Source organism: Lynx canadensis, chromosome D2 (assembly GCF_007474595.2).
Source record: "Lynx canadensis isolate LIC74 chromosome D2, mLynCan4.pri.v2, whole genome shotgun sequence".
NCBI classification, from domain to species: Eukaryota; Metazoa; Chordata; class Mammalia; order Carnivora; family Felidae; genus Lynx; species Lynx canadensis.
In genome coordinates, this window is record NC_044313.2 from 83,353,019 (window position 1) to 83,379,516 (window position 26,498).

The 26,498-nt window shown below is 40.1% G+C and overlaps 1 protein-coding gene across 1 annotated transcript in view; it reads right to left on the bottom strand.

Annotated features, from left to right (window-relative positions):
• Positions 1–26,498, bottom strand: part of PCDH15 (protocadherin related 15) — a 786,947-nt gene that overhangs the window by 114,733 nt on the left and 645,716 nt on the right. The window contains 2 exon segments of the mRNA XM_032595259.1: positions 21,749–21,889; positions 23,253–23,362. Of these exon segments, the coding sequence (XP_032451150.1) occupies positions 21,749–21,889; positions 23,253–23,362 (251 nt within the window).

Consider the following 26,498-nt stretch of genomic DNA (forward strand, 5'->3'; position numbering starts at 1 on the left):
AGAAGAAGGGTCAGAAGATTAAGACCCAAACTTCTGATAACATGTATTCCTAACCATTTCACTTTATGGTCTCCCTTCAGTTTGGATAATTTAAAAAATCCAGTGTAATCCTTAAACCTCTCTAAAGTTTGTGACTTATGGGAAGCAAGGACCGCCTAGCATATTCTACATTAATATTTAGGTATTAGGTATTTGTAAGTTTGCGCCTAAAACCACAGGAAGAACTAACATTTTACTAGGGAATTTTGAGGGTTTCCCAACTTTTTATATCTGTCCCATGGCTGAGATAATAGTGGTACAATGGGGGCAGGGAAATAGAGGACTATCTGCACAGTCTGGGCTAAAATTAAATCTTCTCAGTGCAAGTGTTTCTATTTGTCCTTCCTGAAAATATCCTTTATCCCTTCTTCATGAGAGCGCTGGGCAAGGAACACCATGAATTCAAAATGAGAAACCCCCTTTCCACATCCTTGAGTACTTTTTGACTGAATTTGGACAAGGAAAAAGCCTTGCCTTCTCACCTGTAACCTGTTGAAAGACAAGAGGATTATTCTGGTGACTAAATGTTATAATGGACAAGTAGGTACTCACCATCACCCTAAAATGTAAAACAATAGAGTTGGCCATAAAAATTGCCAAGTGTCTTGGCATACCTGCTATTTTCAAAACATTTACATGCTGGGTACATTCTAAAGAAGTATGCATGAACACGTATATATACTGTACTTGTACACATTTGGATAAGTAAAGAGAAACAGTAAGAAATATATATATGTTATCTGCTGACCCTGGCTGCTTACACTGAGCTCCTAAAACCCCTTGTAAATAGGGGTGCTATGACAATGTTTTGTCCTAACACTTAGTCTTTGACCCCATTTCCTGACAAAGAAGGTCTAAGACCTAGTTCCTGAGTGATAGGAGCATCTGACACTGAGCTGCTAAATCCCTTGGGATTCCTGGATGAGAGTAATGTCTTCTTTTCCAATGAGGTGAGTCTTGGTGAGCTCCAGGGTGGTGTTGGTCACCAGGAAGACCAAGCCCTGATTAGAAGCTTGGAAGCTGCAGGCTCACTGCCCATTGTCTGGGGAGGGCAACGGGGCTGGAAATGGAATTAATAGTTGATCATGCCTTTTACGCGACGAAGCCTCCGTAAAATCCCCATAATCTGCGGTTTGGAGAGCTTCCAGGTGGTGGGCACAGCTACCTTCCTGGTGGGTGGTGTACCTGAACGCCATGGGGACAGAAGCCCTTGCACTGAGACCCTTTCAGACCCCACCCTCTGTATCTCTTCATCTGCCCCTTCACGTGCGTCCTTTATCATGTGCTTTATTATAAACCTACCTGTTTCCCTGAGTTCTGTGAGCTGTTACAGTGACTGATTGAAACAATGGGGAATTATGGGAACCTCCTGTTCGTAACCAAGCCTGACAGAAGTTGTGGGTAACCTGAGGACCTACTATTTTATTTTATTTTTTAATGTTTATTTATTTATTTTGAGAGAGAGAGAGAGAGAGAGAGAGAGAGAGAGAGAGAAAGCACAAGTGAGGGAGGGGCAGAGAGAGGGGGAGAGAGAGAATCCCAAGCAGCCTCCATGTTGTCAGTGCAGAGCCCATGCAGGGCTCGATCTCACAAACTGCGAGGTCATGACCTGAGCTGAAATCAGGAGTTGGGATCTTAACCGACTGAGCCACCCAGGCACCCCAGGACCTGCTATTTTCAGTTGGCATCTCAAGTGGGAGGCAGTCTTGTGGGACCGAGCTTCACTCTGGGGTCTGTGGGGTCTACACCAAGGCTGGTGGGTATGAGAATGGAACTGAACTATAGGACATCCAGCTGGCGCTGCAGAGAATCTCCAGAGCGGTGAGCACACATACCTGATGTCAGAGGTGTTGTATGTGTGCAGGTAGCAAGAGAGTGAATGAGAAACACACAGGAGAGGTGTGTTAGGATACATAGCACCTGTTAGGATACTAGCAAATTTACTTGATTGGTATAAGTCATTTAGAAAGAAAAATAAAGACTTCAAATGTATAGCATTTGCTGCTATAACTTACAGCTAGATTTATCCTCCTCTGGTATAAATAAAGTTTTGAAAATTTGGGAGGAAATGATGGACCGTGTCTCCATAAAAAGGACTCTTGGGAATCTGACTAATGATTTTTAATTTTAGGACAGTCCTAGGTTCTAAGGATCTCAGGTTAAGAGCAATGACTTCTGGGGCACCTGGGTGGCTTAGTCAGTTAAGTGTCTGACTTTGGCTCAGGTCATGATCTCACAGTTTGTGGGTTTGAGCCCTGTGCCAGGCTCTGTGCTGATAGCTCAGAGCCTGGAGCCTGCTTCGGATTCTGTGTCTACCTCCCTCTCTGCCCCCCCACCCCCCTGCTTGCACTCTGTCTTTCTCTCAACAATAAATAAAAAATTTAAAAATTAAAAAAATAAAAGAGCAATGACTTCTTCCAAATGCCACTTGCAAAATAAACTAGATGTTCAGTAACATGGAAAGAGGTAAATAAATCATGGTATGTCCATATGGAATAATATTAAACAACCATTAAAATGGTGTTTCTTGAAGAGTATTTAATGACATGAAAATATTTTTGATATAACACTAAGTGGCAATACAAAGCTAGAGATTCTAAACAGAGAATGCATGATCAAAATTTCTGTGTGTGTGTGTGTGTGTGTGTGTGTGTGTGTGTGTAACTACAAGAAAAATGACTGAGAGAAAATATGCAAATTTATAAAGATTCAGAAGTGTAGCATCATAGATTATTTTCTTCTTTATATATTTTCCCTCATTTTATGGCATGATAACACTTTTATAATTAAGAGAAAGTTAAGGTTCGATATGTTGAAAGGGGAAAGGGAAAACAAATTATGAACAGCATAATATTCACAGAGATGAAAAGTCTTGAAATAAACTTCATTGGTTCCTTTGTGTGCCCTTCCCCAAATGGCATGTCTTCTATCTGAGGACCCTGTAGAGAAACCGTGTGCATCTCTACTCTTTCTGCACCGACAGGCTCTGGCAGATGCTGATCAAGCATATATTTTCCCCCTAAAATAAAATGAATTTGTTTACTTGTTTGCTTGTTTGTCTCTGAGATGGTATTTCCCCAGGCATTTTTGATTTACTTGTGAACACTTAACAAAAGAGCAAAGAGGAAGGTGACCTTGCAAAACATAATCTAATTACTCTTTATCCGTAGATCTTGGCTTCACTCATTAGTCATCTGGTACACAACATATTAATAATCAGGATGTCGCAGAAATTTTAGAAGCAATTTAACAACAACTATTTAGTGCAACGAACAAGCTAATTTTAGTCCTTAGAAAGTACTTAATGAATACTTGTCAAATAGGGGTTCACAGTTCCTGCAATATGTCATTAAATGCAAGCATTATCTTTAATCTCTTCCAAAACTTCTAAGAGGAAAACATAATGTTTTGAAGCAACATAAACTTGTAAACTTTCACAAGTTCAAGTAATCAGCTACTTAAACTTTCAAGCATCAGTCCCAGTAAAAATGAAAATTAGATTTTCATTATGACAGAAAGTGAAGTCTAGCGCTATAACTTTCAAATAAAATGTGACTGTTCCCACACTGCCTACCTAAGCATCTCACTCAACCTCATTTTGGTCCTAAATTGCTATTTGAAAAAGTAAAGTAGATTTTTTTTAATATATATATCTGCTCAACATCCCTTCCTCCCTTATTTTAGACGTAGAACTCCATCTTTTTGCCCTCGAGTTACTATAGCTTCATATGCCTTGTGCCTTGTTCAGTGCTCTGCACCCCACCCATGTTCAAAGGTACCTGTCTCAACCCAGATTCATCAGATTCTTTCCTTTGAGCTGACTGCCATTTGCTTGAAGGTTTGTGATCCAAGGTGTCCAAAAAAAGCAGTGCTCTGAGTTTCTGACCAAAATTGCCAAAGCGTTTCTTGTATTTTGTCCTTCCTTGGATCCTATCCAGATTCTCCAATGATTATGCAAGCCACCAAGTACTCTTCCTTTTAGTATAAGTCAGTCAGAGGAGGTCCCTGTTGCTTCTAACCAAAGAAGCATCCCAGGTACATTTGGTGGGAAAAACTCAGTCTACCTCAGAGAATGGGGACTATAACTTCCTACCTAAACAAAACGTTTGGATCTTTTCTTTCAAGTTACCAAAAGGCATTAATTCCACCAGTCTTTTTGGGAAAATGTTGACAGTTTTAGTTTTTTGTACATACATTATCAATTTATCTATCAGGATAAGAGTATTCAAATCTAAAAATGCCAAAAGATGGCCTGACTACATTTCTAATATGTCACAACCTACAACCACTGGTTACACGGAGAACTTACAGAGAAATGTGGAGTCTCTATATACAATAATCTATAAAAGAAGACGAAGCACTTTCAGCATGCTATTACTAATGTTTAAGTGTCACTCAAACATATCATAGCTAGTGACAATAATAAAAACAATAGAGATAATAATTGCTATGGATTTTTCCACCAGGTGTTTCCCATGTTCTAATAAGGTAAGTACTTTGTAGACATCATTTTGTTTAAAATTCTCGAACAGCTTAGAAGGAATAGACATATTTATTCTGATATTGTGTTGAAGATTCTAAAGCTTAAAGATATTAGTAAAGATCAGAGATGTGTATGGAACTCAGGCCTGTCTGATAACAAAGTTAGGGACCTTAAACAATCCATTCTTTTAGATTTTTAGGAATCTGTCTTTTGTCTGCTGTTCTGTTAAGGCTATTTTTTGTGCATTTATTTATTTTTGAGAAAAAGAGAGAGGAAGGACAGAGGATCTGAAGCGGGCTCTGGGCTGACAGCAGAGAGCCTGACTGGGGGATCAAACTCACAAACTGATGATGAAATTGTGATCTGAGCCAAAGTCAGACACTCAACTGACTGAACCACCCAGGCACCCCAAAGTAATCTGGATTTTGAATGGTTTCATTGGTAAATTATGAGTTATAACATTTTCCTTAATAAATATTTTTTACAGAATTCCTCTTTGCCTCTGATGTTTTAGTTTCATGCAGATCTCAGCATTTATGGAATATCAGCTAATATGAATCTTTCATAAGTGTAATTAAGCTCCTGGATAGGTTAGAGTATCTAACTGACTTGTGCATTTTAATAAAACATACATATAGGAATATCTATTATGGAATCTTGAAGCAAGCATATGTTGTAAATTACGAACTGGAACAGACTAAAAATTAAAAGTGACAACATTGAAAATAATGATTTCCTTTGAATTGTTTGTCTATAATTATTTTTAATATGTTATGTAGGGGACTAATTAGGTATAAGATATGAAGACTGAGAAGGGACAAGATTGATTAACTGAACTTACAAAAGTTCCTGGGGATAAAGAATGAATTAGCTTTGGAAGAAAATGGACTACTAGACTTGCATTTTGAGTATGATGAAGAAGAAAGACAGATTATATTTAAGCTTTTTATCTCTGAAACCTTACATTCTCAGCACTGGCTTTTTAATACACATAATACATAAATTAAACTGAAAGGCATGCTCATAAATATATAAAATTAATAAAATCAGGGACTGTTGAATACATGAATTGTGTCTACTGTGCTGATAAAACCAAGAAATCCTTTATCTACTATGATTTCCCTGTCTTCTTCCATGAACAAGTCTTCTCTATGTATTTGACATGAACCACAGTGTCTGCATGGGTCAGCTAAGTGCCATCCATCGTAATTTCTTCAGCTTCAAATTTTCTTGAATATCTGTGAAGTTTGATGTTTTTACCATCCTTCTGTCCTTTGGATAACAGGCCATTATTACACAAATTTTACTCCTCTTTTCTCGGCCTCTTCAATTGGCTGTTCTTTTCTCTCCTTCACTAGATGAAGGGCTTCCCTCAAATTTAGTCTTTTGCTGCTCTTCTCTCCTGCCTGTCCCTCACAGAGACAAGGTCAGAGGGCCCTGAGGGCTCATCAATTCTCCTCTTCTGGCAGATTAATAAGTAACAAGGTCATTGGCTCTGGGATGGTTTAATGGATCCTGACTGCCTCTCCCTGGTACAGGCTGGTTGGCTTCATCAGCCCCCTTGTGTTAAGGCTTATTTCCTTGACCAGGAAGCTCCACTGTAAAGTGGTCAATGAATTTTTCCTTATCCTCATTTTTTAAGTTCTCTTTAAATATGGAGAACCAGACCATTATGAGTCCACTGATTTTAGCTCCTTTTATGGTGTGTTCAAGTATGTGCGGACTAAAGTTCTTTCTGAGGGTTACAGAAGCTAGACAGATGCTTTTTCTCTTTGATCCCTTTCTGCCTGATTTTCCCAGTGAAACCTCATTAACATTTATACCATGTGATGCCAGTGATCCTTGGCATAATAATCCCTTGGCCTAAGTAACCCATTCTATATGACATCTTCCAAAATCTATAAGCCAAGTCTTGAACATCCTTCAGAAGTTCAGTTTCTTATTTCCAACTACTTTCTAGATATAATTTATGTTGCCCAGGATCAAAAATATAAAATGATCCTTGATTTTTTTTTTCTTTCTATTTTTGGTCAGTCATCAAGTCCTATCAACTTCTCTCTTTTTTTTTATTAAAAAAAAATTTGTATGTTTTTATTTATTTTTGAGACAGAGAGAGACAGAGCATTAGCAGGGGAGGGGCAGAGAGAGAGGGAGACACAGAATCTGAAGCAGGCTCCAGGCTCTGAGCTGTCAGCACAGAGACCGACATGGGGCTGGAACTCACAGACTGTGAGATCATGACCTGAGCTGAAGTTGGATGCCCAACTGAGCCACCCAGGAGCCCTCTATCAACTTCTCTCTTACATATGCCCTACATTTTCCCCAACTCGCTGACTGGTGAGCGTTAATTTTATGTGTCAAACTTGACTAAACTAAGAGAAGCCCAGATAGCTGGTAACACATTCTTTCTGAGTGCATCTGTGAGGATGTTTTGAGATTTGAACCAGCAGACCAGGTACAGAAGATCACCCTCCCCAATGCGGGTGGACATGATCCAATCTGCTGAGGCTGAACAGTAGAAAAAGATGGAGGAAGGATGAAGTTGCTCTATGCTTGAGCTGGGTCATCCTTCTTCAGACATTGGTTCTCCTGGTCCTTAGACCTCTGGACTCACACCACAGCTTACACCTTTATCATTAGCTCTGTTGGTTCTCGGGCCTTTGGGTTTGGACTGGAACCACACCACCAGCTCTCCTAGGCCTCCAGCCCGCACACAGCTGATCATGGGGCTTCTCAGTCTCCAAGATCATGTGAGCCAACCCCTTATAATAAATCTTCTTCTGTATATTTATACATGTACCTTTAATTTTTTTTTTAACATTTATTCATTTTTGAGAGACAGAGAGAGAGACAGAACATGAGCTGGGGAGGGGCAGAGAGAGAGGGAGACACAGAATCCAAAGCAGGCTCCAGGCTCTGAGCTGTCAGCACAGAGCCCATCGAGGGGCTTGAACTCACGAAATGTGAGATCATGGCCTGAGCCAAAGTCAGAGGCTTAAATGACTGAGCGCCCCCCCGCCCCCCCGCCCCAGGTGCTCCTGGACTGGCATATTTTGAACACGGCTTTCTGATTTTTCCTATACTTTTCGGCTTCCCATTTCTCTTCTCATTAACTCTCTGCTACCACTATGCTGGTCACTGTCCTCTGGACTCACCTTGTAAATCCCTTCCCCCAGCTTTTCCTTCCAATTTCCTCTCTCAGTCCTCTGTCCTTCCTTTTCTCCACCTACCCTAACAGAATGGATTAGCAGACAAAACCAGGTATTGCTTTAGCTAAATCTTTCATTTCCCAGCTTAATCTATAAACGATTTAGTCTACCACAGTGATTTATTCTGTTTAAACTCAAACCATGGATGTCCATGCTTCTCTCACATTAATTGGCCACATACTTTCTTGGTGCTACTACTTATTTTTATACTTGCACAACATGGTTTCTCCACGGGAAGGGAGACCCTTTGAAGACCATGATCTCCCTTTATAGGCACTTATCCCCTTACAGCATTTAGAAAAAATGCTTATGCCTTTCAAGTACTCAACATAGTTGTTTAATGTACGGTTTTATCATGATCCCTCTAACATTAGATAATATTTCTGGGGCCACGTGACAGGAAACCTAATCATATTAGATGTGTTTCAGAAAACAAAAGGATCATAGCTGCTGTAAGTAAAACAAGAACTTAAAATGTATTAGTGTGTTTGAAAATATATATATGTGTGTGTATGTGTGTGTGTGTGTGTGTGTGTATGTATATTTATATAATATATATCATTATATATATATATATATATATATATAACTGTGAAAGTGTATATCATATTTAGGTATATAACTATACCCACACACTCTCCCCCCCACACCCACATATATAATTTCTTGGCTTCCTTTGTTCTTACATATCTCTTGATGTGTCTATTAGCACAAATTAGGATATCATTCTTAAAAATAAGGTACACATCTTTCCTGTATAATGAAATAAGAATTATAGGCCAAGTTTTCATGTCTTTAATATAAATTACCTTGACTACGTAATTGTAATTATGGACACTAGTGTCAGTCAAAGAATAATATAGTTACAAGAGGAACCACAAAAACTTTCCAATCCATGTCATGTCATCGAAGGTAAGTGACACCTGATTTCAGGATAAAAATAGCATAGTATTCTACGGCCCATACTGTGCATGAATTCACAGCTTTTATTTTGGAATGCACTAGATTCTGTTATTTTGCCATATATCTAGTATTTTATTATCACTTCATATGCTTAACAAGTCACAATCACTGAGAATAATAATAATATTATGGCTCTATTAACTATTCCAGGTAAGAATGACATAAATGTTGGCCAAAGTCAGTCATAACAAGATCTAAGAGTTAAGTACAATATTGTTGTTAATATAAATAATAGATGTCAACAAGGCAAAGTTGAGTAGAGCAATAGAAAACACAAGAGTGGTTTTTCCGATAGAAAATGTTAGCGCATGGCATCAAATATGGTTAACCAGGCAAATTCTCCATTGCACAAAAAAGTATTCACTATTTTCCCCTGAAATTGATCTCCTCCAGAATGTCATCCATACTATTGTCTCCTTTAGGATCCGTCCCGAACTTTATCTAGGATCCATCTCAAACTTTATATTCTCGGAGTTGTCTCTGTGATGGAAACTGAGGCACCAGGATATCACATCCTTGCCTTTGAAAACTGACAGGCCGGATGTATTTGTTCCTCACTTGATAGGGGCCCTGGGTGATTAAGGAAAGGTAAAACATGAGAAGAGCTGTAAAATGAGCCTTGTAAAATGATTAGGTCCAGAAAACAACGACAGAAGTACATTTTGGACCAGGGAACGGTGTAACCGAAAACCACAAGGTGTAGCAATTCCTTGAGATAAAGGGGGAAGAACTCAGTCAATATGGAAATTAAGAATGCAGTGACCTAGGACATGCTAAGCAGTATGGAGAACCCCTTCAAGGAGAGACAATGAAAACTTCTGGAAGTTCACCCTCCTTATGTTCCTTCTGTATGGCACTTTCCCCCATACTTTTTACTATTTAAACATAATGCTGAAATTTATTTTTGTCTAGTTAGTGGGCAACTGTTTTTCTTTCTAAAAATAACCTATCAGTAAGTTTGTCAGCTTGTTAAGACTGGTCAAAGTAGAACATGTCAGTAAGAGAAAAGAACGTTCACTTTCTATTTGTTATAAGGGATAAAAATAAATACAATGATGTAATAGCTATCCAAATCTTTAGCAAAATAGGAAAAAAGACTTGTGCTGCCTTACTCTACAGAGAAGAGCGGACCTTGGTCGTGTAACAACAGCGGGTAGAGGGCCAATGGATGTACTCATCAACAATATGAGGAATCAAGGTATTCAACACAAAAATTCTGATAATTTCCCCTGTACTTGTAATAGGCAAGATAAATTTTATGCTTATGTTATCCAGAGAGTTGTTTCTGTTTTCCATTTCTGGAAATGCTGCTATTTCTGTAATATCTACGATTTAACAGATCTCACTTCTGCTGTGCGTAGTTTCATGAGCATTTGCCGGAGCTTAGTTTGCCTCTATTGAAACGGGAGTTTTTTTTGAAGCAAAAGGTACAGAGTTTCTATTGCATAGTTTGGGGCTTTATTATTAATGGAATGATTGTTGCTCTCAGAAACAGAATTCAAGTTTGCAAAAATATTTGTGAATCACTAAATGGGCTCCATTCAAAACTCAATTTAAATTCTGCTTGAAAGGGCAAGGAAAAAATTAAATTATTAACTATATTAATTAAATAGAAGTCCCCAAGAATAAAGAAATTGTATCACCTGTCTTTAGGCCCTGGGGCTTAATCTTAGGTATAAGTTAAGGAGAACAATTTTATTCATTCCTAGACCCTTTTAAGTATTTTAGTTTTATTTGACCATGGAAGGGATATAAAATGATTTCCTCATGAAACAGGGCTTTTTCTTCATAATACATGTGAAGAAACATGTATTATAATCTGCACTCTGTTTAGAATGGTTGATAACAATCTTTGTCATGGGTTCAACAAATAACTTTTGGGGTCAATGGAAGAATATTTTGTGAATGCACTTGGTTTCTGAAATGTATCAATAAAATTTCATAAGAATTTTTAAAATTGTTTTTCCAAGCAAAGATATTTTGCACTATTCAGTTGTTTTCTTGGACAGATAAAGTTTTGTTTCATTAGAATGTAATTGTTTTAACTGTGTGTTTATAGAAGATACCTAGAATGTTAGTGACAAAAATACAATAAAGGATATAACGGTATTAGTTTTCATAATGTAATCTCCAAGTTTGAAATTAGTAAAGTATATGAATATAGTTCTAAACTCATGGTTATATATTTATTGAACAAGTATAAGACCTGGAACATATCTGGGATTTCAGGACTGAAAATAACGTGTGAGATGCTACGATGTTGTCACCCAACTTGCATGAGGAATGCTTTGTGAGTCGGTCAATCACGGGTAAAGAGTCATTAGCATTACTTGTCACAGACCTTCTGTTTAGAACCAGAAAAGCCAAGGAAATGAAATGTATTACAAGCATGTACCCTGAAGCAAAACTATAAAATGAAATCAATAGCATTTGAGTTGTTTTATCACCCATTTAAGGTTTATCTTAATTGTGCTGTCATTTATTCCTGATTGAAAGGCCAGCTATTGAATCACAACACAAGGCTACATTTATAAAAAGCTGTTTTTTTTTTCTTCCACACTTAAAGATAATTATAACTTTACCATAAAAGAAAAATTGCATTTCAGTTGTGGAATCCCACAAATCAAACTATCCAGCTAGGAGCTAGTTATAAAGGTGCATATTAGAGTTCTTTCTCTACATCAGGATAAACACATGGCGATGACTTAGTGGCAGGAATACTGATGTAAGTGTCCGTGGAATGTGTTCTGGACGCAGGACCCTTGGGGTCTCTCTGGGAACAGTGACGTTCCATCCTGAAAAGACAGGAGAGACCGAGCTGGTCTGCGGAGACGGAGAACGTAGGCACAAAAGGGGGCTCAGAATTTTGAAATAACATGAAAAACATGAATACCTTCATGACTGTCTTTCTTTCATGAAATGAAGACACTTATTTGAACAAAAATAATGCTCAATACGAGAGGCAAGCAGGAAAATATGGATACCTGAGAGAATGGGGCCAGCAGAAGAGAACTAAATGGGGATAATGGGTGGGCTGTACGGGTGCATACCATTAGCCTGATAGCCAAATCCCTTCATAATCCGGCCTTCTTTTTCCAGACTTGCTCATTTACTGGGTAAAACTTTACTGACTATATTTTTCTGCTATGCCTTTAGGCTCCTGGAATGTTGCAATAATCAGACAAAAATCCCTATCCTCCAGTAGTTTAAATTCATTAAAAATGCTTAAGGGCGTCTGGGTGGCTCAGGCGGTCAAGCGTCTGACTTTGGCTCAGGTCTGATCTCACACTCCGTGAGTTCGAGCCCCGCATCGGGCTCTGTGCTGACAGCTCAGAGCCTGGAGCCTCCTTCGGATTCTGTGTCTCCCTCTCTCTCTACTCCTCCCCTGCTTGTACTCTGTGTCTCTCAAAAAGAAATAAACGTTCAAAAACAATTTAAAAAATGTTTAAACTATATTCTGTTCTCCAGCCAGGCTGAAATGGTGTGCTTCACATGGACATAAAGAATACAACTATATAAGTCTATTTTGTCTTTTCTGCTCTTCCTTTCATCCTACTGATTTTGGGGCAGCCTTTTGCACGCAGCTGAACAAAAGCTCAGGCTACTCCTGATACTAAAAAAAAAGCAAACATTTTTAATTAATAGAAAGTACTACACAGGAGGGGTTGTGGGAGGCGGGATGGGATACATGGGTAAGGGGCACTAAGGAATCTACTCCTGAAATCATTGTTGCACTATATGCTAACTAATTTGGATGTAAATTTAAAAAAATAAAAAATAAAATTAAAAAAAATAAAGTACTATAATCATGGTTAAGTTAAAAATAATCTAGTTCAGGGGCACCTGGGTGGCTCAGTCGGTTAAGCATCTGACTTCGCTCAGGTCATGATCTCATGGTTCATGAGTTCGAGCCCCACATCAGGCTCTGTGCTGACAGCTTGGAGCCTAGAGCCTGCTTCAGATTCTGTGTCTCCCTCTCTCTCTGCCCCTTCCCTGCTCGGGCTCTGTCTCCATCTCTTAAAAATAAATAAACATTAAAAAAAGTAACCTAGTTCAATATATTAATCAATACTTCAAATTTAATTTAAAGGTAACATTTTCTTCCTCCCCAGTTGAGATATGATCCTGGAGAGTCTCCTGCCTTTGGGGAAGAGGTTGTAAGAGACTTCTTTTTAAATTATTATTTTTTAAAGCTTATGTATTTATTTAGTTAGAGAGAGAGAGAGAGAAGTGGAGGGACAAAGAGAGAGGGAGAGAATCCCAAGCAGGCTCCACACTGACAGTGCTAAACCCGACGCAGGTCTCGAACTCACAAACCGTGAGATCCGACCTGAGCTGAAATCAAAAGTCAGGCGCTCATCCCACTGAGCCGCCCAGGTGCCCCAAGAGACTTCTTTTTTCCTTACTAATCAGCCTCGTCACCGTTCCCTGGCTGCTGTGTCATAACACTCTGGCCCTGGCGGCTGAGGAGGAAAGGTTGGTGAGGGAGGCAGGAAGACAGGAAGGTTCTCCCTGAGGCCGGACCTGTGTTTCAAGCAGACGTGGTGGCGGGGCGCTCTGAGCACGGGCGTGCCCTCTGCAGCACCTGGGGTTGGGACGTGCATTTCGGTTGGCTCTGTCTCATCCCTTTAGACGGAGGCAGCAGTCCATTTCCACATTCTGCTTTTTGCTTTTTGCCGTCGTCCAGGTGATTGTTCTGCACTCCGACAAAAGCTAGCGTTCGTCGGTGTCCCAGATCTGGACCACATTCACCGGTTCTCTGCCTGCGTCATCCCACAAGCACGGGCTTGTCCTCATGTGGCCACAGCTCTATCCTGCCAGCTGTCCTCATAGCTGTGGGCACTCCAGTCCCTCGCTGACAGCTCTGGGACATAGACTCGTGTTCTTCCTCGTCACTAACGTTATACACTTGAGATTGAAGACTTCCTACTCTCACATCCCCTTTTCTGGGGATGGATGTATTGGGAACGGCACACAAACACAATTTTACAACCTCTTTCCCCCAAAGGAATAGTTCAGATAAAGTCCTTTCTAACTCCCCGTTCGCTTGATCATTTTTATTCTCCTTGGGAGTAAGGGTTTATAGAGTGGTAAACTACTGATCTGTTTGTTTTTATCTTAAATATCTTTGACAATCTGTATCTATTTCCTGCACGTCTCTTGGTCATTTTAGGTCAATTGTATCTTGGTACTTAAAAAAAATAATAATGCTTTATTTATTTTTCAGAGGAGAGGGGGGCAGAGAGAAGGAGACACAGAATGCAAAGCAGGATCCAGGCTCTGAGCTGTCAGCGCAGAGCCCGATGCAGGGCTTGAACTCACGGACCATGAGATCATGACCTGAGCCGAAGTCGGATGCTCAACTGCCTGAGCCACCCAGGCTCCCCTATCTTGGTACTGTTTTCTAAACTTCCAATTTAAGAGTTATCTTCTTTTCATTTCTTTATTTCTTTTTCCTTAAGTGTATTTATTTTGAGAGACAGAGAGGAAGCAAGAGCACAAGCAGTGGAGGGGCATCGAGAGAGGGAGCCCAAGCAGCCTCCACGCTGTGGGCACAGAGCCCACGGCGGGGCTTGATCTCCTGGACTGTGAGCTCATGAGACGATCAGAAACCAAGAGTCCTACGCTCAACCAGCTGAGCCACCCAGGCGCTCCGTCATCGTTTCTAATACATGCTCACTAGTAGTGTTTGGAGGTATCCTTTCAAATCTCTTCTGCTCATTCTTCAGGATACAGCTCACAGATCAATCCCCCTGAAAAGACTTCTCGGTTATCCCACACATTAGCTGTTCATTCTTTTGCGCTACGTTGTGCTGGGATCCCCAGCAGCCAATGGATCCCTAATAGTGTAGTCATTGCGTGGTGCGCGGTCTGTCTGGCAGTGGGAACAAGGATTTTGGAAATAGCAACTTCATTTCAATATCTCTGTGCCCTAAAACCCTATTATAATGCCTGGCATATTATAAATACTAATAATCAGCATCAAGGCAGTGGGATGGCCTAGCCCTCAAAGACAAACAATTCTCTCTATGCCCCGGACTAGTCAGTGATACGTTAATCCCACAGTTCGTTGAATAGGAAGTTGTGGGAAAAAGAGAGGAGCCTATCATATTTGTGGCTTATTGGGATACAATTTGTTTCACCTACTTTTACTTTAGCAGTAAGCTAATGAACTAGACCCTTTCTCTTCATGTTTATTTTTCCATTCTTGGGAAATTTGCTCTTTAAAAATGCTTTCTGTTAATTTGGATTCTTCTATACATCATTCATTTGATCATATATTTATCATAACTTCCCAGTATAATTAGTGGGGTTTAATGATAAAAGCAGTTAAGGAAAGGAAATATATATCTAGAGGCCCTATATGGGAAATCTAAAGCATGTGAGTAAAATCTGAATCCTAAACTGGATATCAGCTAGCACAGTATGAAAGCTGCAGAGGGTCCCAGAGCTCCCATTCTCCAAAATCCATCGACTGTGAAACAATTCCACTGATTCAACAATCATTTCAAATATCCTTGGATTAAAATGTGCATTTAGGGATCTGAAGAAGATGATTAAGGTGAAATGTAATATTTGAATCCTCCTGAATCATGCCTCATTAAAAAGAGATCGGGATTTAGATGGTCAAGTCCTGGGGACAGAATTCCCTGGGCGGCGGGAGGGGCGGGGGGGGGGGGGTCTTCAGCCCCCACGTGTCATGCTGATTGTGCCAACACTGTGATGCCCCGGGCTTTTTCCCCCACCGGGGCACAGAACTCTTTACGCGGCTGGCAATTCTGAGAAGCGAGATGCTGTCTTGCAGACACGCGTTGCATGGTCCAGCAATTTCCCTGGTCCCCCTTTCTAGGAAGACCGCTGTTGTCTGCTATAAAAGTGGCTGCATCTCCGAGCTCCTGTTGCTTCCCCGCCATGCCCTCCACCCAGTGCCCTCTTCCCTGGCCTTGCACCTGCCTGCGGGGTCTGGAGCTCTGGGACCCGCACTGTATGCCGACCTCTATGCTGATCCTCCAGTTGGCACTTTCATGCTGAGCACCGAGGTCCTAACGCTGTGACCCAGGAGTCTCTGTATCAACAGCCATGGAACGAAATTATTAACGTGGAGAGTTGTTTTCGTGGGAGTCCTCCTACACCCAGTCTCCTCACCTTCACGTTTATGTAATTAGAGTAATATCCTAGCCATCACACCACAAACAGATAATATCCCCAGCTAAATATGGCAACAAGCTAAGCTCCAAACCACAGAAGATGAGCAGAGAAAACAGCTCTCCGCATTATCAAGTTCTATGCCTTATCAGCATGTGTGAAAACGGCACCTGTTTTTAAGGAGGTGGAGGGAAGGCCAAGCATTTCTGCCGTCGTGGGAGCCAGTGAAATGGAAAGGTGACTACAGCAACGTAAAAGCAAAGGGGCAACCTCCACGCTGACGAGAAAGGAGAAAACACTGAGAGCAAAATAGAAACTGAGCAGGGCGGCGACAATGAGGGCAAAAGACGGGAAAAAAAGAGAAAGTTTCTTCAGTGAATGTGGGAGTGCAGATAAAAGCAAGCAGATGTCCAAGGGGGCCTGGGCGGCTCAGCCGGTTACACCTCCAACTTCTTGGGCTCAGCGCACGATCTCATGGTGGAGAGTTTGAGCCCCGAATTGGGCTCCGTGCTGACAGCTTGGTGCCCACTTTGGATCCTCTGCCACTCCCTGGCTTACACTCTCTCTCTCAAAAATAATCAACATTAAAAAAACAAACAAACAGAAAAGGCAAGCAGATTTCTAAAAGTAGAAGGATAATGTTTTCTTTATCACTTTGTGAAAATACCTGAAATAATATTCTAGAGCTAGTAAAGCTATCTTAGCCCATTTACCTCTTTTAAAAGTATGGAGAATCTAATTTCACTTAAACATGAAAACTTGAAAAAGGCTATGCTTAAAGCCCACAAGGAAAAAAAGAACAGTGAGCAAAATAATAGCTTTTAAAACATCAAGGTGTTTGAAAAAATATTCAAGCTGTACTGTAGCATGTTGAAACAAACTAAAATTATTTAGGAAAAAAGAGAAACCGTGAAAGAAAAATGTGTATCAGAATTTAGAAAAACTCAAATTAAAATCTTAAAAATATTTAAATGTAATTAATAAAGATATTGAGATATGAGATAAAGGGATATAAAAGATAGGAGAATATTCATCATTTATATAGTAGGGGTCTCCTATGATGAAAACCGAGTTAGTGAATCAAAAATATTTTAAAAATTAGAATTGAAATGTTTTCTGAAATAAGAGTTGAATGCATATGCTATGTATATATGTAGAAAATGACTCAAAATAGCCAATTGCAAGACACATTCCAATAAAACTACTGAACTTTAAAGAAAAAGAGTAAATTCCTTGGAAATTCAGAAATAAGACAAACACTCACTTGGGAAAAAAAAAAGTTTGTCATTATTCTTTTTGGCAGTAATACTCCATGGAAGAAAAATCCAGAGTGAAATATTTAAGACCAATGAAGAGAATACGATTTGAGGCTTTTATATCTAATCAAATTACATTCAATTTCCAGGTCCATAGATAAACTGTCATTAATGCACAAAGATATAGGAAATGCCGTTCTTATAATCCTACTCTGAGGAGTCTATTACAGGATAAACTGTAGACAGTTCAATGACTGATTATCTTATTAACAGGGATAAAACAGTATTTCTTCAGATTAGAAATGTGGGAAAAGGAAGTGGATGAAACAGAAGCATTGCTCACAGGAGGAGATAAACAGACAGAAGAGGGGGAGGCCAACTGGATTATGTAAAGTAAAAGTAAGAGTCACAACAAAGGCCAAGTCCAGCCACAGCCTGGTTGGACAGGTAGAATTTTGTTGGAGTACAGCCGCCATTTTGTTTACCTACTGTCTCTCCCTTCTTTCAAGCTGCAACAGAACTGAGTAGTTCAACAGAGACCATATGGCCCATAAAACCCAAAACATTTGTTATTGCAGCGGTCACATTTGGAGTAGGAGAGTGAATCAGTGCATTATTTTGAAAACCAAGAAATAAAAGGGAAGAATCAAACATTTTTTTTCCCTGTCTTTCCTACAGGAGGAGGATGTTGGGGTGATTAAATATTTGATATGGAGAAGTTTCTCTTTATGGAAATATCTGGCTAATAAATGCAGAAGAAATGGAAGGAAGGAATGGATAGGAAATGACTATCGGGGTTGTAACCATCAGGAGAGTCACAGGGACTGCTGTGCCTCTTTAAGGAAGCAGTGAATATCGCCTACAATTTATTTGTTAAAAACCAAAAAAAAAAACAAAAAAAAAAAACAACAACCAAAAAACCCAGAAAACAGTTAATCAAACAGGGCCTCTAGCTCTCACTACCATTTTACAGGAAATAAAGGAGACAGAACAAGATCTGAAGTGGCCCCTTGAAGGTTCAATAGTTGAAACCCACTCTTCAGAAATCTGGTTTCTTTTCCTTTGAATGTTTACTTATTTTGATAGAGAGACAGCATGAGCCAAGGAGGGCAGAGAGATTGGGAGAGAGACAGAATCCCAAGCAGGATCCCTGCTGTCAGAGCAGAGCCTGACATGGGGCTCTAACTCACGAGCCATGAGATCATGACCGGAGCTGAAGTCTGACACTCAACTCACTGAGCTGCCCAGGCGCCCCCGAAATCTTGAACAAATAAACATCAGAGGGAGTCAAATCAGGTGGTGGTGGTGAAGCCTATAGTTTAACAGAGACACTTAAAACCCTTTTCAACCAATCATAATAGATGGGTCTAATTTTTTAATATGAACATTGACTGGATATTCAATGATATGGAGGGACTTTTATTAATTTTGGGGGAGTAATAATGGTATTATGATTAAGTTTTGGGTCCTTATTTTTAAGAGACACATATTGAGATATTTTGCAGATGAAATATTGTGTGTCTGACCTGCTTCAATATAATAAGGCAGGGAGTGGGTGAGAGCATTTCTGGGGACTTGGTAATGAACTTGGGTAGTCGCCACTTGGAGAGTCATTATAATCCTCTCTGGAATTTTATGTATGTTTGAAATGTCTGCAGTGAAAGATTAGCATGTTTCCAATATTCCTAGGGTCAAAATTATGAAATGAGTTCTGAAATGGTCCTACTTTAAATATGAAATTGCATTTAAATATTAAGTTCAGTTACAGCATAGTTATAAAACTTACTTTGCAAACAATTTCATCAATAAATTCTTGGTAAAGGAATTATGATAAAATACTTCTTTAGTGAATCAAATCTCCCTTCTTTATTACTTTATTCATATGACATATGGCTGAAGACCACAGGACAGCTACTTCTAAAGCAGGGATAAACCTTTAGACCATTAATTAATTAACCTAATTTACATAATGTTCTTATTTTTGCATAGCTAATGAACTAGAGGTTGATTATAGGCCATTAAGAGTCATTAATAAGTGAAACAGTTATTTAAATATATGAGTTTGTATTACAGACTCACGAGGCAGAGGTCAGTCACGAAATGTTAATAACAATATTAAAAGCATCAGGCATTAAACAAACTAACATTTAGCTTGTAGACTTCATTCACTTCTGAGAGGCTAATTCAGGAACCTGATAACTGGTCTCAGTTCTACAGGCAAACTTGGGCACGTGTAAGAACACTAATGGGTACATTAGCTAAATTTTTATTAGCCTTAGGTTTACATTAAAGTAACGAGAACTAGTTGTAACACACTCACATAAAAGTTATCGCTTTGTCTTTATTCCGAGAATTTGGAGCTGTTTCTTGAAAACTGCCAAGTTCTACGACCTATATATTTAGGTTTTTCTTTCTAAATCTGTTTCTTTTTTTTTTTTTTTCTCAAATAAAGATGGCAAATACAGTTTTCAAATAGCTTTCATATTTTTCTTAGTTGCAAGAAGGTTGTTTACATTATATAATTTAGAACCACTCTAACTTCTTGACTCCTGGTTTAGACAATTCAGTTGACAATTTGAAGCTTTCTCTATATTTTATAAAAATATAATTGCCTGCAGCTTAAAGATTTTAAAAGCTGAAGAAACTTGTCTGCTATTTAAAATTTTTTTAGTGTTTATTTTTGAAAGAGAGAGAGACTGTAAGCAGGGGGGGGTCAGAAAGAGAGAGGGAGACACAGAATCCGAAGCAGGCTCCAGGCTCCGAGTTCAGCACAGAGCCCCATGAGCGGCTCAAACTCACAAATAGTGAGATCATGACCTGAGCTGGTCAGATGCTTAACCGACTGAGCCACCCAAGTGCCCCTGGCCTGCTATTTTTAAACAATTTGATTATGCAAGTGATGAATAATCACTGAACACAACTTAATTCCTTTAATTCCAAAGGTACACCCTGTATAATCTGATTTTTTTTTCAAATGACTTGGTTGTACCCTTACAAGCAAGGTGCAGCTCTTTACCTAGATCAGGAATCATTATTGTCATGACCATCCACTACTGACCTGGAAGAGGAGATTCGAGGGCACATCGCCTGGTCTCCTTTCTCACACTGCCTGGAGCTCTCTCCCTCTGGCACCTGCATCCTGCTGGGGCCTCTCACTCACTCTTCCTTTTCCCTGCTCCCCCTTCTACAGAGGCTGATTTTTTTTTCCTTTTTTTTTTTTAATATGAAATTTATTGTCAAACTGGTTTCCATACAACACCCAGTGCTCATCCCAACAGGTACACTCCTCAATGCCCATCAACCACCCTCCCCTCCCTTCCACCCCCCATCAATCCTCAGTTTATTCTCAGTTTTTAAGAGTCTCTTATGGTTTGTCTCCCTCCCTCTCTAACTTTTTTTTCCCTTCCCCTCCCCCATGGTCTTCTGTTAAGTTTCTCAGGATCCACATAAGAGTGAAAACATACGGTATCTGTCTTTCTCTGACTGACGACTTCTTTCACTTAGCATAACACTCTCCAGTTCCATCCACATTGCTACAAAAGGCCATATTTCATTCTTTCCCATTGCCAAGTAGTATTCCATTGTGTATATAAACCACAATTTCTTTATCCATTCATCAGTTGATGGACATTTAGGCTCTTTCTGTAATCTACCCAAGGGATACCAGAGTACTGATGCATAGGGGCACTCATACCCCAGTGTTTATAGCAGCACTTTCAACAATAGCCAAATTATGGAAAGAGCCTACGGACGCTGATTGAAGGAGCACCAGCACGGGAAGGACCCGGAGCCAAAGGTCACTGTTTCAGAGTCCCATTTCACGCTCTCTCTGGGCCTCTGTTCTACCAATGATTAGATCAGATTTTTCTCTGGTCTTCTATACTGTTAAAAAGTTGGCGTGATTATAAAAAGATGAACTCCCTGAAGTACAAAGGAGTATTAACTGTGTGGATGGAAAAGACCAGCCTTTCTCTCGTTATTAGTAATATCTCCCAGAACCTCTGCTGGGTCCCTTCACAAATTGGCTTTACTTGCTCTCCTGTGCATCCCACAGACAGGTGTGGGAGAAAGATTTTGGAGTGAAAAGATGTGAGCTTCAATCTCCAGGTTTTCATTTACCTATAGTGTCATTTTTTAAAAAGCCACTTAACCTTTTCTTATCTTGTCTTTGTAAAATAGGAATAATAATTTTCATCTCCTAGAAACGGATGTGAGTTAAATATCACGCCATGCATAATTTACAATATATGTTAGTCGCTGTTCGAAGATGCATTTTCCACATTTTCCTCTGCACTTAAGAAAATCCGTAAGTACAAGAAGCCACACAATTGAGAGAATGTCGAACAATCCCCTCCCGTTAACAGTACATTCCAGAGAGTTCGCCAGTCTTACAGTGAGACTGAGAACAAAGGTTATCCTAACAATAGCGTATACAAAATTTGGAGACGCCATGTTATCGCCTTGATATTTCAGGAGTACGAAATCGCTCCTTGCGCTGTCCTGCCTCAGCGGCTGAAGTGGACGTGGAGTCAGCCCCAAGCGCTGATGGTCTCCCAAGCTCTCCCCTGATAACTTTCAGACATGTGTATTTCATTAGGAAACGAGCAGAAGCACCCCAAAATTCTTAAAAGTGCTGAAGTAACATGACTCACTTTTCGAAGGAACTCGGAGATTGGCGAGGACCACTTCCAGGGAATCAGCCTGGACGCGAAGCACATAGCTCGTTCTTGTCTCGTAATCCAGAGGGGCATTGACATAGATAACACCCGTGATGTTGTGGATTCCAAACAGACCTGCAGTTAAAACACAGCTTCTTGATCATTTCCCTCACACTATAAGAGGAAAATTAAAAAGTCGCTTTAAAAGCCCTGTGATTTTAAAAGCACTTCTTTTTTTTTAAAGTGTATTTTTGAGAAAGGGAGTGGGGGAGGGGCAGAGAGAGAGAGAGAGAGAGAGAGAGAGAAACTCTCAGGCAGGACCCATGCTGTCAGCACGGAGCCTAGTGCAGGGCTCGATCTCATGAACTGTGGCATCATGACCTGAACTGAAATCAAGTGCCGGATTCTTAACCAACTGAGCCACCCAGGCGCCCCTAAATCACTTCTTGTAACAAGAGTAATGCGTGAGGGGTGCCTGGGTGGCTCTGTCGGTTAAGCCTCTGCCTTGGGCTCAGGTCATGATCTCACTGTACATGGGTTCGAGCCCCGCGTCGGGCGCTGTGCTGACAGCTCAGAGCCTGGAACTTGCTTCTGATTCTGTGTCTCCCTCTCTCTCTGAGCCTCCCCCACTCACAGTCTGTCTTTCAAAAATAAATAAACGTAATACGTAATACGTGAAAGTGACAGGAGGCTTTCACAAACTTCAGATTATCATCGGCGCATCCTTACGTGAATACCCTGATTTTCCAGTTACTTTGAGATTCTCCTGGAAATCAGTGTCTCATCAGTCAATTACATTTGGGAAGCACTGCACACTCCATCAGTCACAGTGGATTTGGATGGTCCTCCACATCCTAGGGGGCATTAGACGTTGGTGATATTTAGGGAGGGGGCATAACAGCACAGTGGGAACGAAGAAGAAAGGCAGAAAGAAAAGTAAGATGTGAGCACTGGCTGCAGGGAGAGTGATTTCTAGTTAATGGTTGGTCATTGAAACACTTAGAATTTCCTTGAAAATTGCTTAACGGCATTTATTTATACTCATTCATACAAATATTCAATATTGAATCTTTATGTACTTACTACATGTATATTGACTCTTTCCTGACCGCTTACGACATGCCTGGCCATCCAGTTTATCAAAAGAGAAAAACAGGACAACAGGGAGACAACAGGAAGCACAAGTGGGGGAGGGGCAGAGAGAGAGAGAGAGAGAGAGAGAGAGAGGGAGGGAGGGAGAGGGGCACAGAATCCAAAGCAGGCTCCAGGCTCTGAGCCCAAAGCGGGGCTTGAACGCACCAACTGCGAGATCATGACCTGAGCCGAAGTCAGACGCTTTACCGACTGAGCCCCCCCAGGCGCCCCAAATGTACCAATTGCTTTTAAGTTGGAGAGGATTTTATTAGAAAAATGGGGTAAGTAGTAATTCAATCCGAAATGAATCTCAGAGCCCAGTTGGTTAGTTTATGGCGAAAACAGAGACTGAGGATCCACTCACCGTCTTCGTTTCCTGAGACAATGGCGTACACGATACTCTGGTTGACGGCCGCTGCAGAAATGACACCAACCGTTGTGCCTCTGGCAGCAAGTTCGCTCACCGGAGGGGGTCTGCAGGTTTTAGAAGATGATTCATTTTTTACAGTCCATTTGTCAAGACAGAGTTTGGAATTCAATAATACAATGTGTTAGTTTAAGTGTGTCTGTGCGTTTATTTGAATAATACATTTTCTGAAGTTTTCACGGTAGTCCCACATTGAGACGCCAGCCCTAAGAAACTGGGCTCAAAATGATGCAAATGATCTCGGTTACGAATGCCATGTCACCTGCGTTATTTTTAATTTAATTGAAAAATAAATTATAATTAAATAAAATGAAATTAAATAAATTATAATTAATATAAAAATAAAAATATAATTTAATTTCAGATACTATTTTATTATCTGCCAAACATTCTACAAAATTCTCTCTACTCGTTTCTCTACGGTACCTTCTGAACTGAAAGCCAGCGGTTCCGATCTGCTCCCTCAACTTGCTAAAGTGTAATGTTGCTCTTGTGTTGTTGACGTTAGCAAACTCAAGCAAATAGCTTCCAGATGACTCTTTCTAGCCCTTATTCTTGCTCGACTGGGAAGCTCTAATGGTTCTAAGAGTATGTGAACAGATGGTGTCACAAAACTCACCTTTCTCTTGAACTCACTTATTTCACTCAACTGCAGCCATGTGATGCCCTCAGTATTGGGATTATTCACTTAATTTCCAATCTATATTTCCAACAACACATCTCATTCTCAAATTCTCCATTTTATTTTACGATATCGGTCACTCTAACTAGGCTATCCTAGCTTTAATTGTAAGTTAATGAAAATAATCTCGCTTTTATAAAACACAGGTATTTATACTACCCAGATCCAACAGATTTAAAAAAAAAAATGGCAACTGAGAGGTTTGGACAGCATCTCTGAATCTTTCTGTGGTCTAGCCAATCTACCTAGTACATGCAACTTCTGTAACCTTCCTCATCTTTCCTCCAGCTGACAAGACGAACCCTGCTGTCATTTGTTCCACATGACTTTTTCTTAGGATACTTACTCTTCTAATATCACTGCTTATTTTTCTCTCCATGCTCTCAATTCTTCTCTTCTGGATTACACTGTGTGGTTACCCTGTGCGGTCACTGAGCCCTTTGATAACAAATCCTGAACTATAATAACATTCCGGAAAATTAATTCTATCCCACCCTTTATAAACATGTCCAGATTGCTGAGCTCTTTGCCCCTTTAGTCCATATGCTCTGTTAAGCGACCTAAATGTAAATAAAGTGATCTCCTTTACAGACACTTTAACCCTTAATGGGGGTCCATATATATTCACTATATGTTCAAGACCTACTTTTTTTTTTTTTTTGCTAAAGAATAAACACTAACCTATATAATTTTTAATGAAAATGATAAAGTATGTATGTACACATGTATTTTGTTCTCGCCTTCCTTTGTTACAGTATCCAAATGTCACTTTGGACAACGACACCTCCTCCATACCCCGTATAAGTGGTTGGGGTAAGGTCTCCCCAGGCCCCAGGGTGTATGGATAGACTCATTATCCACCTCTGGCCACTGAGGGTACTTTTTCTCCTTTGCTCAGTGTTCATGTCTCCTGTAAAACCAATGGCAGTCTTGCCCAGAAATTTTATTTTAAGTGCTAGAAAAAATGTTTGCAAGAATTTTCATGTTTTTTGATGTTACCCTGTGAGAAGGTTCTTGTTGATCACGATACCAACACAAACGAAATAACCACAGGCTGGAAATAGATCCCTTGGACTAATATTCTAAATGCTGCTATACTTAACACGAGGTGAGTTCATCATTTCAGCCACTGAAACACATTGTCTTTTATCTAGGATTTCTATCATCTCCAACCAAAAATGTTCCCACTAATTAAAAAAGAAGATGTTTAGGTTAGAAAAGGAGACATTTGCCGAGGCAGATACTTGTAAAATAAGATATCTGAGATAACAATTACATTCTATGAGCAATTTATGTACATGTGGGCACAGTGTCAGTTTAGTGAGATAAAGACGCCTCTGGTAATTTGAACGGAGACGGTAATAGTCTACCACAAAAAGGAGACATTTACCAAAGCGACACAAAGGCTGGTTTTGATGGGGCTTTTGTATGACACTTTCGTAGGATATTTCAGATGATAAAGGAGACTTTAAAATGATTTGCTGTTTGTCCCATTGCTTAGTGATTGACCATGGTGGCTGTGAAGTCAAACACCTGGAAAGGACTAAAATCAGAGAGTCATGGAAACACGATCGTCTCCAAAATGGACCTCAACGATCGCTCCCCCTGGTATTCCTTCCTTTGTCTCACCCGACAGCCAGGCTGTGGCTGGATGTGAATCAACAGAACAAGGCAAAGAAAACGACTTGTCACCCCAGTGATTCCATTACATAAGACTGTAGATTGTAGGCTCTGACTCCCTCCCTCGCTGGATTGGATGAAGGGGACAGGGAACTGAGAGTGATGTTGCCACCACTCAGCAAGGAACTGAAGCCCTCGGCCCAACATCCCTCTCAACTGAATTCTACCACCAACCACATGAGTTCAGAAGCAGCCCTTTCTCTAGTCAAGCCTCACAGGAGACAGTACTCCTGGCCACCACCTCGATTCAAGCCTGGGTGCGACTATGAAAACAGAACACAGGCAACCTAATTTTGACCTTCAAAAACTTCAAGACGATATATGTGCTGTTTTCACTCATCACGTTTGTAAAGATAAGGCCACGTGCAAGAATAATGGACACACGTGGCTTGAATGTTAGGAGCAATGAGTTGTCATTGTATGAAGATCTTAATGTTGACATAAGAAAATGTTGACATAAGAAAATGCTGACATAAGAAATGTTGACATAAGAAAATGTTGACATAAGAAAACACACGTCGGCCATATTCTGGGGTGACCTTCATAACCTGAATTTCCTCTCGTGGAAGTAACATTGCTTAAATTGTTTGCTTGTCTATCTTGTTACTACTCATGAGCTGAGAGCTAAGTTTTATACTTCCTATAATTAATTTCTTGTCAGATTCTTATAAAGTACAGAAATATAAAGTCTGCAGCTAATGTACCTTCAGCTTTAACGTTAGAAAAATGCCAGCTTCATTTCAAACTTTAAAAACAACATTTCGGGGTGCCTGGGTGGCTCAGTCGGTTGAGCATCCGACTTCAGCTCAGGTCATGATCTT